The sequence below is a fragment of the Grus americana genome, chromosome 3, assembly GCF_028858705.1.
Source record: "Grus americana isolate bGruAme1 chromosome 3, bGruAme1.mat, whole genome shotgun sequence".
Lineage (NCBI taxonomy): Eukaryota > Metazoa > Chordata > Aves > Gruiformes > Gruidae > Grus > Grus americana.
In genome coordinates, this window is record NC_072854.1 from 106839378 (window position 1) to 106856435 (window position 17058).

The 17058-nt window shown below is 44.3% G+C and overlaps 1 protein-coding gene across 3 annotated transcripts in view; it reads left to right on the forward strand.

The window, feature by feature from the left end:
- Positions 1-499: 499 nt before the first annotated feature.
- STUM (stum, mechanosensory transduction mediator homolog) overlaps positions 500-17058 on the forward strand; it is a 49974-nt gene continuing 33415 nt past the window's right edge. For 2 of the 3 annotated variants that reach the window (XM_054819818.1, XM_054819819.1), the window contains exon 1: positions 500-804. In XM_054819818.1, the coding sequence (XP_054675793.1) occupies positions 618-804 (187 nt within the window). In that variant the 5' untranslated portion in view covers positions 500-617. The remainder of the gene's footprint in view (positions 805-17058) is intronic. The other variant, XM_054819820.1, reaches the window with a different exon arrangement.

Consider the following 17058-nt stretch of genomic DNA (forward strand, 5'->3'; position numbering starts at 1 on the left):
CTCGCTTCCCAGGCGGGTTTTGGGGGAAGCAACAGCCTGGCCAGCGCCGTTACACTTCCAGGCGCCCGCGATGGAGCCGCGCTCGGGAAGCGGACCGGCAGGCAGCCTGGATCCAGCCCACTCTGCTTTCGCCGCCGCTTAACCACCGTCGCCCCGCCGATTTCGGACGAGTTGGCTAAATTCGGTGTCGGCGCATAGGCCGGGGCGGAGAGGCCGGGGACGCGGACAGCCCTGACAGAAGGGGTGCGAGGCGGGGGGGGGGGGGGGAACGGGAGGACACACGACGTTGGCTCAAACCGCCTCAGGCGGGCGGGGGCATTTCTAACCGACGCCGCTGGTGACCGACCGTGGGGTAAGCCGACGCGGGAGGCCCGACCCGGGTGGCCGGGAGCCCGCGGAAAAGGGTAGGAAAGACGGACGCGGAGGGAGCGGCGCCGGCGGGGGCTGACTGAAGCGCGGCCGGCGGGGCGGGAACCTGCGAGGGGCGGGGGGAAGGGAGGGGTCCGCGCGCGGGGGGCACCAGGGCGCGCGCGCAGGCGGGGCCGCGCGGCGGTAGCGCGCGCGCGGCGGTAGCTAGAAGCCCGCTGGGGCACCGCTAGCCCTCGGCCGCGCCGGCCATGGATCCCTTCCCCAAAGACGGCGAGAGCGCGGCGGTCGGGGAGCCCAGCCGGGGCGCTGCCCCCTCCAGCGGGGTGGTGGTGCAGGTCCGGGAGAAGAAGGGCCCCCTGCGCGCCGCCATCCCCTACATGCCGTTCCCCGTGGCTGTCATCTGCCTCTTCCTCAACACCTTCGTACCGGGGCTGGGTAAGGAGCTCCAAAGCCCCGGGCGCGGCGGGGAGGGCGGCCGCCGCCGTGCAGCCGGGACGGGGGTTCCGCGCGCGGGGCTGCGGGGCGCGCGTCTGCCGGCGGCGGGGCGCGCTCTCCCCACCTGCCGCTACTTTCCCCGGGGCAGCGCTGGGCGCCGGACCCCACCGCGGCGGCGGCAACTTTCCCCGACGGCGCCTGAGGAAGGGAGGCGGGGAGGGAGGGAGAGAACCTGTCTCTCCGCCCCGGCGGAAAGTTTTGCGGCGGGAGCGGGGAGAACGATCGCCCCTCGCGGGGGCCGGGGCGGTGCCTGCACCGCGGCGCTGCGGGGTCCCCGGGGAGCGGTTTCGCGGAGAGCCGTTGGGCCAACGGCCGCCCGTCACTCAGGGAAGCGTCCGCGCACCGTCGAGGGGGGCGCGGGCGGTGCGGACTCCGCCGTGGCCGTCGTGCTTCTTGGGAGAAGCAGCCAGGGGCGCGCCGCGGCGGGATGGCATGTTTTCTCGGACAGCAGGCGGGGACCGCTGCCCAGGGCGCCCGTGTCCCCCGCCCCGGGCGCCCGGTAGGGCTTCGCTGTGTGACTCAGCGAGGCCGAGGCCGGTCTCCGGCCTCGGGGGCTGAGCATCCCCGCGCTTCCCGACTCTTCTGTTCTCTTCAGGCGAGGCACGGCCCGACGCTGGGAATCGTGTGGTTTAGGGGAAGGGCTTCAGCTGTTAGGGCTCTTGGGAACTTTAATTTTAGTCAGAGGACGGTGACGCAGAGTGACCACATCGCTCACCGGCACAGGCGAGCTTTTGGAGCCCCTTTTCCCGAGTTTCCTAAGGAGACTCCTGAAAAAGCTTGGTCCTGTACCACTACTCTAGGGAACTGATGCCCAGAGAAACTGTGGGGATTCACTGTTTTCTGGATACAAAGTCCCTAGTGAGTGACTCGGGTAATGCATCCCGAAGCTGTGAGCTGTAATCCCTTCTACATTTCCCTTTCCTCCTTTATTAATTAGGAAATACTTGCTTCCTTCAACTGGAGCTTAGAGTTTAAATGCTACAACAGCACCTGGAACCCAAGGCTAAGTACAAGTATTCTGGCTGCAAGCAAAACAATCACATTAAAAAAAAAAAAACCAAACCAAAACCCAAATGAAACAAAAACTATTAGTCCATACCTCAAGTCTCATAGTCCATTCCTAGCCACCATTTCTGCTACTGTGGCCACTGCAGAAGCCTTTCTTGTGGTATGGGAGTATCTCCCAGCTTGCCGTGCTTTTAAAGAGCTACTGCCTTGCCCTTACCTGCTTCATGTGTTTCAGGTGGCTTAATTCTTTAATGAATCTGAAATTCTTAAAGTTCTTCTGATTAAAGTATTACCGAAGTCCGAGTGGTATACTGTGTGCAAAGTATACAAGCCATTGCTATTCCAGTTTGTTTGCTCTGAACCTATGGATGTATTTCAGGGAAAAATTTCTACCTTTTGAAATAGCTCAGAATTTTCCTGTGGAAAGAATGGCATTGGTATATGTGCTTCCAGATGTAGTGCTGCATGCTCAGGTGTGCTGTTTTCACAGCCCTTGTGTGCAGCCACCTGAAGAACCTGGAGTGATGAATCAAACAGAAACTCTCTGGTTGAGTGCTTTCATGGGGTTTTAGATTATTGTTATTTAGCACTTAATTTCCCACCATCTTCAGAGAGGTGTGTTCAAAGCCAGAGCTTTCAAAGTTAATGTAGTTTTCCGTTGGTGTTGAAGACACTATACCTTCACTGTAGACATACAAGAAAAAAACTGACTTACCATACCCTTTTCCTCACTTGTATGATCTCATACTTTGTAGTGTGCTGTTTTTCACAGCACACTAGAAGACCCTCAGTGTTCTTCCATCATCCTAGGAGGGTAGATCCCCATGAGCCATCCTCATGCCATAATTGGCTTGAGGTGCGGTTATCTGCCCGGGGCTCTTTGGCTGCTGTGGGAGGTAGCCAGCTGGCGTTGTGCCTTCCCGCACATGGAAGGAGTCAGTAAGGAACGACAGCAGATAGCGCTTCCTTTCTAAAGGCAGGTATATGGGGATCCCAGTCCATGCTGGCTTGAAAGCTTGAGTTGAATCTGGACTTTGCATGTTGATAGTGTTATCACTGACTGGCTGGACCAGCCCAAAATGGTTTTAATTCTATTTTTGGTTTTTTTAACAGGTGGAGGGTTTTTTTAAAACTTGTTTTCCATTTGGTGCACTGATTTCAGTGGTACATTCTGTCTGTCTATACCACTGTTCCTCCTGATCTTCTGTTGCAAAAGTAGCAAAACAAACAAACAATGAACTAAAAGAAATCCTTCCATTTGTCGTTCTCACAGACTGGTGAAAAGCATTGTTTTGGAGATGCATCCCAAACTCTGTATGCAAAGCATAGCACTTAGTCCATACATAAATGAGCCTTTCTATTAATGAAGTTGCTAATATCCTATGCATTTTGATAGAAAAATTACTCTGAGATAATATACCCAACTAGAATATAGCTATTTACAATCTCAGCCATATCCTGTCATACATCACATAGCCCACACACAAGGAAACAGGAGGAACACAAATCTACTGGCAGGAATAGTCAGGGTAAAAAGAGATCTCATGTCATTGTCGCACTTCAGCCATCTCGATGAACTGAGCAACACTTGTAAAAGAAATAATATTTGCAGTGGTGTGAAGTATTCACATCTAGGATGTGAGCCTGTTCCCAGTGAAGTAAATGGCAAAATTCCCATCAATTCCTGTAGTCCAGATTTATAACATGTTAAAATGATGTTTCACATGCCTGCTGTATATTTTGCCTGCTTAGGTGGAGAGTGTGACTGTGTTTATGTGATAATGGAAATTCTCTATTTTTCAGTCCCTGAATTCATTCCTCATCTTTTTTGCACGTAGTTGTCATTCATGTGTAGGCTCTGCACTGCAATTGCAATAGAGGGTCAGAAGCCACTGGAACAGACAAGAAAATGGGCAACAGCGAATAAACCAGGTGTTCCACTGCTTGGAGACCCCTGCATTTCAGATGTCCATTAGTGCCCGGTACCTCAAACCAGTGATACCCGAATAGAACTTGAGCTCTGATGCAAGCTACCAAATACTCAAACAGTCTCTCAGCATCTGAAAGCATCTACTTTTTTTTCGTTAAATTATCTTTCTTATGTTATGGAAGTCATCTATGAGGGTCAAATCTGACAATTTTAAACATCAAGTTTATTTTTCTCTTACACTATTTATGTTTTGCAGTAGTACTATATTTGGATAGAAGTAACACTTTCTCTTTGTTTATAGTCAGTTTATTTTTTTTGGTTGGTTAATTTTCAGGGTTTTATGTAGGAACCCAGAACTGCAGGTTTTAAGATGCATTGTAAACTGGGTTTTAGTTGCACTTTGCATATACGTTACAAAAGACTCATAGGAAATTTTTTATACCCAGGGGATATGTTAACTTTTTCCTCACAAAAGCCTAGAATTCGGACCAAATACAACCTAAAAAAACTTGATTAGCCCATCTACTTGTAATCTGTTTTGCAGAACAGCCTTGAAATTTCCATTCATTGTGATAGACACAACCGTTTGGAGACGTTCTGGATCAGAATTTTCCATGGTCTGATGTGGTCTTCCTCATTTGCACCTGGCAGGGCTGAGCTGTAACGGAGGTATCCCCAGCTCGGGTTCGTAAAAGGAGCAGATAGCACGAAAGGAAGAAGAGGGAGTTGGTGTCTCAGCGAGTGCTGTAGCAAAAGCCATCGTGCCGTTGGCTACCAGCATCGCAGCTCTGCCACAGGCACCCTGTGCCACAGTCGCTGTAACCTCTAGTTCGGTTAGGGCTTCTGGAGCAGGCTCTGAGGCCTCGGGGCCAAATCACGCTGTGATGAGCTCTGGGGAATGGAAGATGACACCAGCAGAGATAAATGGTGGTGTCTCTCTTTTTCAGTTCCTGCAGGATTGAGCAGTGTGCACCTCCAGCCCGTACGTGCTGCAGATGGCAATTGAGAGAAGGGGCTGGCCATGCCCTTTAGCTGGCAGACTGTGTTCTCTTGGAGCTGCCGTGTGCCAGTCAGCGTGGGAGAAGATCTGGCTCCCTGTCATTCCCTGAGCTGATACATGGGAATCTTGCCCTCCTTCCTACCCATTTTTCCTTCCCTCGACATCACGTGTGTGGGAGGGGGGAAACGAAGGGGGAGAACTTGAGGGAAATGTGAGAAGTGAGTGGAATTATCTGAAAGTATGAGGTATTCTCCAAGATTAATCCCTCCTGTCAGGAAGGGGGTGGACTTTTGGATTGCAGCCTGAATTATACATGTATACTATTTTTATGCAGGGAGTAATTGAAATACGTAGCATAAAATTATGATAGTGCAAGATAGGAGCCACCAAATAGCCGGTGGGGGAGATCATGAGTTACAGCCTCTCACAGACAGGTAGGGAAAGAAGGGATCATTCCCAGCCTGCTGAGTTTTTTTCTGCCATGGTGTACAGCTCTCCTGTTCCTGGGTGTGTCGGTTCCACATCATGAGTCTTCTGCCATATGTTTATTCTGCTTCAGTCTTGATAGAGTTCAAGGGCTAGACCTTTAGCTATGTAAATATGGCTTCAATACTCGATTTACAGAAGTCAAGCATCTGCAGAAGGCTCTCATTAGAAGCCATGGCTCTCTACAGCAGAATGAGCTCTCCAAAGAGCTGAATAAAAGTACAGAACACAACACTCAGGAAAGTTACAGGAATGAGATCTGCATAAAATTATTGATACCCATTTTATTTGTTTTTGCTGGAATGGTAAATAGGTGCCTCAAGCGAACATCCATTGCATTCATTACTGAAACAAAGAATTTCAAGGAAAAGACACATTGTCTTATGTACAGTAGGACAAATATTGCAGAAAAGAAATTGGGGCTTTCAAACATCTGTGCATTAATCTCAAACTAGCTTTGGCATTTATGATCCTTTTTATTTTTTCCTATGAACATGCAAATCAATGAATCTGGGTGATTTACAAGCTTATTTGTGGAAAACAAAGGTTTTTCAAAGTGTATGAATTTTTGTTTGTGAACTGTACTACTGGAATTCTTTAGCTAACATTGCCTTTCAGCCTGTGATGTATGGGCCACTAGTAGTCTGCAGAAACAAGCTATTTGTTCAGGAGAGCATAATTAAACAAAGCAAACCTATTGTCAGTACACTTCACTCTATTGGGTTTTGTATTTTCTACTGAAAAGATCAAGAAGTTCTTTATGATAATTTCTTCATCCGCTTGTGCAAGGTGGGAAAGGAGACGTGATAAAATGCATGTGTCCAGATTACCGCTCCATTGCTGGTAGCAGCGGTATCAGCTATGCTATAGATATTTCTCATGGTGAGGTAAAGTTGGGCACAAGAACAACTGAATCTGCAGGTTTCTACTCCTGCAGGTCCTGTGCTTGTCAGTGTGGTGAAGGCCATTGATTTCCTCTTTTTTTAAAAAAAAAAAAAAAAAGAAACAACAGAGATTTAAGTGAGAAATAGAAGTGTCTTATATAATTTACTTGGCTGATCATATTGAACAGTCACGCAGTGATCCTGCCAGCACAGGGTAGTCTGGAATATTTTTGTGCCATGAAGTGTCTGGACCATCCAGAATGACAAACAAGCTTGGAGAAAACAAAACTGATTTGCAGATAATTTGTGATCAGAATAAACGCCAAATTAATTCAAGTTTGTAGCTCCTCGGTTCAAACAACTCCAGCCTATGTATCTGATCGGTAATAAAACAGAGTTTTATCTCTGCTGAGGGATCTGGCATGGCCCCTCAGTTTTAATCCAGTGTCCAATGGCATGCCCTGCTGTATTTTAGGAAGAAAGCTGCTTTCTGCTTTGCGGCTGTATTTTATTAGGCCATACTTGCCTGAATACTTATTTTCTTCTTTTTCCTCCTTTTCCCATGTTTTGCTCTGGATCCCTTTCCTGAATTTGTCCACTTAGCCCTAATGGTCACATATGTACATGCCTTCTTACTCATCATCCTCCGATGGCCTTTGCTTTACGAATGCGGTTATGGGCATACATAGCAAAAGCACAGCTACGCCTCGTTCTTGACTACAGTCTCTGTCACAGTCCAAATATTTAGTACTGTTTATGTCCTTTTTGCTCTTCACTCCTTGTAGTTGGTAAAAGTCAGCTGTTGAGCTCAACTTGCGTTTATAACAACTTTTTGGTTCATTTCACTGTCAGGCTGTGCACTAACCTAGTGCTGCTGCTTTTGAATTGCTGTCAGTTCCAGACCAACTTAAATGCAAACAAGTTTCTCTCCCCTCCCTCATGCCTTCTGTTTCTATCAAAATAGAAGACAAAAGAAATGGCCAGTGGCGTTTTTGTTTACTGGTTTTTGTTCACTGCTGTGTTGAAGCAGTTCTGTGGAGGTATTCATTACTTAATGAACACGTAAGGAGGCAAGGTTTGCAGGGTTTGCTCAGCATCTTGCAGTCTCGTTTGTCATTTAATGCAATTTGGACAGATGTACTTGAAGATTAAGAGTGAAGGTGGGAGCAGACAGCAGAGAAGAGCTGTTAAATGGCCAAGTAAACCAACTGAATTTTAAGGAGTCTGGAAAGCTGTTCCAGACGAAGGGTGTGACGTGGAGAAAAATAGAGAATCAAGCCCAGAAGGAGAAGAGTACATTCACAGAGATTTGGTGAGAAGGCCAAAGAACTGGAACTTGCTGCGAGAGAGAAAAGGAGTGAAAGGATTTGAAGACGGAAGTAACTTGGATGAGGAGAGTGCTTTTGATGCGTGAATTTTGGCTGGTCTGGATTGCAGGATGGAGGTGAATGGTTCTCCTGCTCTGAATCAGTGGGTGTCAGATTTACAAACTCTGATAAAGCACCATTGCCTGCAGCAGTTCACTGCCCTTGTCGCTCTGTTCCACCGTGAAAAAGAGCAATGGGAGTTTGTGGAGCTGTTCAAGATAGTCGAGGGAGGAGCAGGAAGCAGAAACCAGGTTCCTCAGGCTCTTTCTTACCCATGAAATTGCATGCAGCACCCTGTACACAAACGCACCCGTAGGTGGCAGCAGCTGGCGTAAAGCAGAAAGGTGAATTTTGGAGTCTGTATGCAATTTTGAATTTTGTGAAGAAACAAATGATTGGTTGGTAAAGGGATTCTAAAATAGTCCTGAAGTTTGTAAAAGGGCCTGGAGTTTGCAATGGACTTGTGAAAACTTTCATTCAGGGGTAACCTGGAAAGGAGAAAAGGAAGAGAGCTTTCTTCTTATTTGCTGAGCTATAAAGTCAATATCTGACATATAACATTTTTTTCTTCTGTCTTTGGACTTGTCTTCATTTATGAGCTTTACAACTTTAAAGTTACACAGTTGCAGCACTACAGTGGATGTACATGGACTTGGTTGTAGCACTGTGCAAAGATGCTGGTCAATAAAGACAGAACAGAATAGAATATTTCAGTTGGAAGGGACCTACAACGATCATCTAGTCTAACTGCCTGACCAATTCAGGGCTGAACAAAAGCTGAAGTATGTTATTAAGGACACTGTCCAAATGCCTCTTAAACACCAGCAGGCTTGGGACATCAACGACCTTTCTAGGAAGCCTGTTCCAGTGTAAAGAAATGTTTCCTAATGTCCAGTCTGAACCTCCCCTGACGCAGCTTTGAACTGTTCCGGTGTGTCCTATCACTGCCTCCCAGGGAGAAGAGCTTAGCACCTCCCTCTCCACTTCCCCTCTTCAGGAAGCTGCAGAGAGCCATGAGGTCACCCCTCAGCCTCCTTTTCTCCAAACTAGACAAACCCAGAGTCCTCAGCCACTCCTTGTAGGACATGCCTTCCAGCCTGTATCTGGAGAAAGGTAAACCAGTTTGGAGTGTTGTAACTATATCCAGTAGTTGGGATTTTGCTAGTATAAAGGTTCTGACATCTGGGAAAAATTAAAAACATTATCTGTGCCTTACACAACTTCTGCTGGAAGTTACTGCTCCAGCAGCAAGGGAAACAGAAGGGAATGCCCACCTTTGCTGCAGCTACTCCTGTTCACAGTCCAACATGTTATCTGAAACTGCAGTTAGAGCTCATTTGCCTTTCAGATGCTGGTCTGAACTGGAGCAGTTGTGATGTGATGCACGTGTAAGGGAGCTGGTATGGCAGCAGTATTCCTTAGCAGAGAGCTGAAGCCAGCGTCACACAGCAACCTTAGACATCATTGAATACAAGTCAGACCCAGGACATGACATCAGCATGGGCCCAGCCTCACATGAGAGAGAAAAGTTTGTGTTGACCTAGCTTGCTTTAGAGATTCTAGGAATGTGAAAGCTGAGTTCCCCTGGTTCTGCTGAAGATTGCAAGCTTTTTCATTAAGTGAAGGCATTAATCCCTCTTCCTCTTCCCAGGGTTTTTGAGCATTTATGTTAACTAGGAGCCCCAAAATGAAAATATTGTAAGAGTCTGAGGAAAAAGTTAGGTGCCATTCTGCCTAGTTATATTTCACTTGTTGATTTCTGATGTTGTAAGTTTCCTAGGTTTCATTGTGTGTAGAGGCAAGGAAAAAATAAGTAGAGAGAACTTGAATATTTAAAATACTCATTTCCACAGATTGTTTTCTCTCCATCTTACAACTTAGAAGCTACTCCCACCCCCCCTTCCTCCAGCAATGTAGTCCTTGTTATAAAGGAGCTCAAAGCTCCGTTTTTCCATTCCAAGGGAGTTACAGGCCAAAGGATTTCTCTCTAACTACTTGACAGCCCCTCAAAAGGCCGAGGAATGCAATCCTGACTCTCACAATATTTGGTGTTTCCTTAGAACCCTGTCCCCTGAGGCTCTTGATTAGATGAGAGTCTCTACTTTCAAGAAAAGGAAAAAAAAAAAGTAACTCTCATGGCTTTGGAGCAGGTTTTGAAGATATGATCCTGTCTCCAAAAAAAAAAAAAAAAAAAGGGAGTTGGGAGGAGAAAGAATTAATTTTTAAAAAAATCTCAGTTTTGGAGAAAGTGATTCATGATTTTTCAGTACTGAAGGATGGCAATATTATACTGAGCTTTTAAATTAAAAAAGAAGATATATTGCTAACTAATTCACAACTCTGCCAGACTAGACAAAACCGTGGACACTCATGTCTTTGAGCATATCATCATGAAATATCTAGACTGGTAACTATAAATGAGATGGTTGATGAAAGCTGATTGGTAATACACAAACTTAAATTAAAAGTTCCAGTATAAGCATACCCAAAGGATATACTCAGAGTGGATCATGGGCAAATCTTGCTAGAGGAAAGAATGAATAGGATCAATAGAGGAACTCTTGGAAACATAATTGTGTTCACTGCAGGGGTTTGACCTGTGCTGCATTTCTAACTTCAGTACTAATGCTTACACAGGGAACTGTGCAGGGGACTAAGGCTGCCATCTTTGGGAATATGAATTTAAAGGTATCACAGATAATTATCCAGCACCTCGCCAGTTTGTCATGTATCTAGGCTGAGCTCTCAGCTTGCTACAAACATTGATGACTATCCACACAAAACTTAGAAATGCTCTGAGTTTGTGGATAATAATTTTGTTTCAGTTATAACACAAGTTTGTAAAGAACACAAAGGCTGAACGGTCAAATTAGTCTTGAGATTGTGTTGGAAAAAATTTCCATTGAACCAAATAAGAATGTTGTTTTAAAAAAGTGTTTGTACAGTTTTAGCTAAATGTTATAAGCCCCTGAAGAACTGAAATTTTAATAGAGATTAATAAACTAAATTATGATGAGCCAGTGTTACAAGTTTACCATGTTAAAAAGTTGAGTCATTTTATGAAATATGAATCATAATATTTATATGAAAATATTTTACCTGAAATAAAAGCCCGGTGATCGCGTTAATATAACACTGTCCAGCTGAAACAATTTTGCTGTTTTAAATTTAAAATATGTATTTATGTGTATGCATATATCTATTACATATGCCAATATGGTGATGTAAGATCTTGAGTTTAAATGATTTCTTCCTTATGTAGGTAGAAAACCATTTGTTGTATCTGGTTTTTAAGTGCATTCATAAAAAATGAATCTTAGATTTCATAAATGGGTTTTGTTAATTTCCTATTTTTAAAATACTTGCAAGACCTCTTCTGTTGCCATGACAATTTGATTTCCATAAACATGATTTTTTTGTGTGTGAATATCCAACATTGTATTTGCTATGCTGTGTTGGGGAAAGGCGATGGCAACTTGACACCATAGAAATCACTATGTGGAGAGACCCATCGAGTCAGACCTCTCTCACTGACAGTGGTCAGGACTAGGTTCTTTACAGTAAGATGAAGTAAGCTCTTGGATCAAGGTTTATGTATTTCTATTCCCTGTAATTTTTTTTTTTTTTTCATGGCTTCTGGCAAACACTGTTTTGGGGTCAGGAAGTTTTAAGTTTCCTTTCCACTGAAAATTGGTTCCATGAATCTGAAGACTAAATTTTAGCTAAAAGTACAGCTGTATCTCCTTGGGTCTACATACACAAAGCATCTGTAAGTACACAAAACTCCCATTGCCCTGCCACCCACTCTGGAGTTTCTGTCCTAGCGGGAGGGGTTCAGAACGGATTTAGGACTGTGAGAAAGGACTGGTCACAAATCAAGACATTTGTGAGGTGTAGCCAGAAGAAAATCCCTTTCTAGCTGTGGGATCAGCATGGTTCCCCATACCTCCCTTCCGTCTTTGTGAAATGATTGCAAGAAATCAGACCTGTTTCTGAACTCATTTGCACCAGACTAGTTATTGAGTAATCCATTGAAAAAGTAGGTACGTGGGTTTCGATGTAGTTAGGCAGTTTAGTTAGTGCAGATTCTCTGGATTGGGCCATTAAATTCTCTCTCTTGATCTATTTAATTGTGAAAACATTGCCAAATCTTTCTATCCATATTGCAAGGATAATAATGTTTTTTGCTGCATGTCTCTGTTCTTTAGCTCTGCACCTGACAAACTGATCAATACCAGAGAAGGGTTTTAGCAAGGGTTTTAGAAAACAAATACTAAATTTTTTTTAAGAACAATATTTTAGACTCAGCATCACGAGATTTTTTTTTTTTCCTCCTACTGAAATTTCATTGTGGCTACAGAGAGCTGGTGGGATGGTTCCTTGTGTCATGTAAAAGAGAATGGAGCACAGGAGCTACAATCATTGGCAATTGTGAGTACAAAAATGCTCTCTTGTTTTCTCTTTTAAAAGCTACAAGGTAATTTTAGACATTGACTTGCACCCGAGTGCTTATTTCACTCAGTCCTCTGCTCCTCCCACACATCCCACAAAAACAACATTGAAATGGATCTCTCCTGGCACTCCTTTGAAGCTGACTCCCTGAGGTGATCTAACTTTTATCTTATTTACATTGGTCAGCTGTACATGGTGACCTGATTTTTGTGCCTTGAGAGCTAGCCCCTTACATCATGTACTGCCACAGAAGGCTAGTGTTCTTTTACACCCACACTGCAGAGGCATGGATAGCTGCACAAGTGCAAGGCAGAGCTTGAACCAAGCTGTGAGCGTGGATAGAAGAATGGGGAGGACTCTGTGTGCAGCCATCAGCCACTCTGTGTCACCAGCTCACCTTGATCCAAGTAACTCCTTACGCACAAGGGTACCAACATGCAAATTCTCATTTCCATCAGAGTTAAGCCTCAGTATTTCCACTTTGGATGGTAGATTCAAGGCAACATAGTTAAAACTAGGATCTGTCTCCTTGTGCTGCGTGCAGCTGATGCTTAGAAGAAACCTGTGGTGGAGCCAGGAATGGAATTTAGACTGAGCATTAGTTCCCAGAAACCACTCTTGCTCAGCAATTACACAATAAATCCTTCTTTTACTGAAGCTGTGCTGAAGAAATGCTAACAGTCCACCCTTAGTATTATCGACACAAGGAGTAAAAGATGTTTCTTCTGTGTATTAGCTAAACTGTGGTATACGTGGTGCAATTGAAAAATCTGGCCCATGTGCATGTATGTTGTGCCCTCCCATCAGTGCTTTCAATCCACTAGATGTTCTTTCAGTGCTCGTTTACTCTCTGTGTGCCAAGGCAGAACTGGACAGAGAGAACGTCCCCTTTCTAGTTGCTCTGTGGACTCTAGGTCACATTGTTTGGAGCAACAAACTGTCATTTGAACCAGAGCAAAACAGGTACAAGGTGTTTCCATTTGAAGTGAAACCCACTTGTCAGAACTGAGAACCCACAACATGCAGAGCAATGTGGTGTTGAGTCTCTAGAACCAGTTTGTCTCACCTCTGCTCACCGTTTTTACTACTTCTTGTAACATTGAGCTGGCCCCTTGAGGTTGCTCCCGTGAATAAGTATTACTCCCTGTAAAGAAGAGTTGCAGAACAGAGCTCTTACATTGCACTTAAAACCAGAGAAGAGGCTTCCTAAGTTACGGTACCAAGAAGGACATCCATTGATAACTGTATTTCCCAAATTAGCCAGGAACCAAAGCTAAAAATCTGAGGCTCTTGCAGCACAACACTTGCTCTGTTTTCTCCCTTACAAACATGTTTTTGCTTTAAATATTTATGACACTTCATCATAGACTAGTAAATGTTCTTTAGTATATTTTGTAAAAGCAATGATACCTAAATGACATGAGACCTTATTCTAGTGACTGTGATTTAAGTCTTTCCTGAGAAGTCCAGTTTACTGGTATGAGGAGTAGGTAGTCGAGCAGGGTTTTACTGCATTGTTATTTCAGTAGCACTGTGAAGTGCAGACTGCACTCAACTCCTGTTATGACACAGAAATATGAAGGAAGAGTTATGTCACACACTTGGACTGTTTGCAGGCTGAATGGACAAGTCAGAAGAAGTAACCTGCTGAAGATTGTCCAGAAAGTTGGTGGCAGAACTGGCAAGACAATCTACATGGACTTGTTGCAATTCAGTGCCTCAAATCACACAGCTGTACTTCAGTTTCCATTAATCTCTTCCAAGGAAAGTGTTTTTTAATGAACTACCTCCATCACTCTCAGACTTTGTGTTCATCAGGAAGCAAGGTGTTGTCTGTGCCATGCATTAGTGAAAATGCAATACATAGGTAGGATGAACAAGGCAGTTGGTAGTTTGGATGTGCTAGTTACTCACTTATGTGATCCTATCATCTGCTTTATGCTTGTGAAAGCTACACACTATCTTATACATGAGGGGGACTTCAGCATGTTTTAGTTAGTCCATGGCAAAAAACCCAAATCCAAACGAGCACAGGTGCACCCTAGAGTTGCCATTTGAAGGAACATTGATTTGTACTGTGCTTTGTAGTTTGGTATTAACAGGTATTTGCAGTAAGTAGGCTCCACTGTATTCCTTCTTGTTTACACCACAGTTATGTGCAAAACGAGGTCTTACTGGGACCTTAAAATGTACTATTTTAAAATATATTATTTATACAACAGTGTAGGTGGACATGGCACTGTACAGACAATGGAAGAAGAATGGGTCCTATCCCAAAAGGTTGTGATAGAAACGTAACCCCAAGAGTAAGATCAGAGTTAAAAGAACTCTTAATAAAAACCACACAATACAGTGTAATGAAAAGAAAAAAATATTTCCTTGAGTTGTATGTTTAAAGGCAGAGTTTTAAAGGCACAGTTGGGACTTGTTTCTTAGCAACAGGGCTCATCTGAGCCATGCAAACACTGTCATGTTGGAAAAAGATACCCTCAAGAAGAAAGGCAGTATGAAAGGAGCTAGAAACATCAAATTTAGATGTCTTCCTGCTGTTGCAAGAGCATTTCATCAGCATTGCAAAGCCTTCAGGCAATGACCGAGGTCAGTTTGATAAGCTGTAATGATCAGCACAAAGAACCTGTCTTTACTTCTCTTTTTCAACAGGGAAGAATGGCAAAAATAGCATTTTAAAATATGCGCATTGGTATTACAGGGATACCATAAACCATGGTTTAGGTCCTGTCTTCCCTCTGTATCCATAACAACATGGCTGTATTCTACACTGGGGGCATAGGAGTCCTGCAGAATGAAGTCCTTGCTCTGTTGTACCTCATACTGTATCCAGTGCTAGATGTTTCAGAGGAAGATGTGTAATGAACAGAGTTGAATACAATTACCTGCCTGTAGCAAAAGTTCCTCCTGAAGGAGCTGATTACCTAGCTGATACACCAAAGCAGGAGGTAATTTTTATTATTTAGCCAAAATAGCATAATGGCAAATGTTCTTTTTATTGGACGTATTAGATGAGATTCATCTACCTGTACATCTGAGTTGGTTGCTGTTACAATCTGTGGGGAGGAATTAGGCACTACCAGCATGTGACTCATCTCTTCTCTAAAATAGGTTAAGTGAATCACACCCTCTGGGGGCCTCCATCTCTTTTTTTTTTTTTTTTTTTTTTCTCCTTTTTGACTGCAAAGCGTAACTGGCTCAGATTGAGACACCTCCCTTGCAGATATCTGAAGTTAGGTCAGATGAAAGCTACCCATTAACAGGTTTGCAAAGTAAGGCATTTGCTTTAATAGTTTGAAATTACATCATGCATTGCCCACACATCTTTCTGGATCTCGTCCTTATAAGAACTCATAGGTAGGTCTGACCTCCGTGCTGTTTCCTAATGCATATGCATCTACCACGTCTCATGAAATTTGTGTATTTTCAAAGTTTAGTTCTCTCAATCTTTGTCATGAGTCCTCGCATAAAAACCTTCAATTTCTGTAATTACTATCATTGCCCTTCACTGTAGCTCTTTTCCAAAGCATGTGTGTATTGGGTGTTGGTAGCAAGGTTTTGGCAGCAGAGGAGGGGTGACACCTCTGTGAGAGCGGCTGCATGGAGAGCCCATGCTGAAACAGGTAACTCCTGACAGGAGCTGCAGCTTGTGGAGAGCCCATGCTAGAGCAGATTTGTCCCAAAGGACTGCAGCCCGTGGAACGTTCAACATCAGACCAGGGGAAGAGCATCGGGAGGAAGGAGTAGCAGAGAAGGATGGTTGTGAACTGACCACAACTCCCTCTGTTCCCCATCCATCCCTGCGTGGCTCAGAGTGGGGAGCAGTAGTAGAATCAGGAATGAAAGAGTGAAGTTGAACCTGGAGGCAGGGGGGAAAACAAGGGGAGGAGGTGGTGTTTTAATTTGTCTGTTTCTCACTATCCAAACCTATTTTAATTGACAATTTATTTTCCCCAAGTCCAGCCTGTTTTGCCTTTGACTGTAATTGGTAAGCGATCCCAGTGTCTTTATCTCAACCCACAAGCTTTTTCATCTTATTTTCTCCCTCTGCCCTGTAGAGGAGCAGCAGGGTGGGTGTCTGGCAGCCAACCAAGGTCAACCCACTACAGCACATCATTGATTTCTGTAATGCCATTAGAACCTCTTCCATAGCATCTCTCCTCTAGTGCAGTGTAAGGTCTTGTTAGCTTTGCTGACTGTGGAATACCTTGAGCACCTATCACTACACTGCTCACGGTGATGTTTAGATCCCTTCCTTGAAGAATGCGCTGGATGTTCACAATGTTCTTTCTTTTATGCATTATCTACCATACAGAAAGTGTGAGAGAGGTCCTTGTGTGCTCCGTATCAGTAGCATTGAGAATTGCTATATTTATTAATGGGGCTGACGGGTGAGCTCAGATGTGTCTTGGGAAACAGGTACTGCCTCTCCTCGCTTTGCCGCAGCCAACCAGGATGATGCCTGGCACTAATCTCTGGTTGTGATGACTGATGTAGAAGGGTTTCCCTTCTCACTCTTCTGACTTCTGGGGCATTGACAACTCCATCAAACTTGATTGTGGCAGTTTAAGCAGCTACAGGTGAAGTAACAGTGTCTGTTCCATGCCCTAGCTGGAGATACACCACCTCACTTCCAGAGATAGCAGGTGAAAACATCTGTTAGTACCTCAGTGCAAAGCCATGGTTAAAGCAAGCTAAGTTTAAACTTAGGAAAGCTTTTGTAAGACTTTGCACTGTATCTGCTGTAGCATGTGTTCCTTTCTATTGAGTGCAATATGGGCTTATAACCTATACTAAGAAGAGATTAATTGCCTGACAGCTGGTCCTCTTTGGCCTGTAAATCCTTGTATAGTTGCACAGCATAAGCACTTGATCGTATGGTGTTGGACCAGTTTTGCTGTCCTCAAGTCATAAAATCCAGTACATGTCATTAGCACTGCTTAAACAGGAAGAAATATTAACTATTTCCTATAAGAAATATTCATTATTTCCTAACACAGGAAAGAGACTTCAAACAAATATTAGTACCCTGTAGCATCGTCATTTTCTGGTACATAC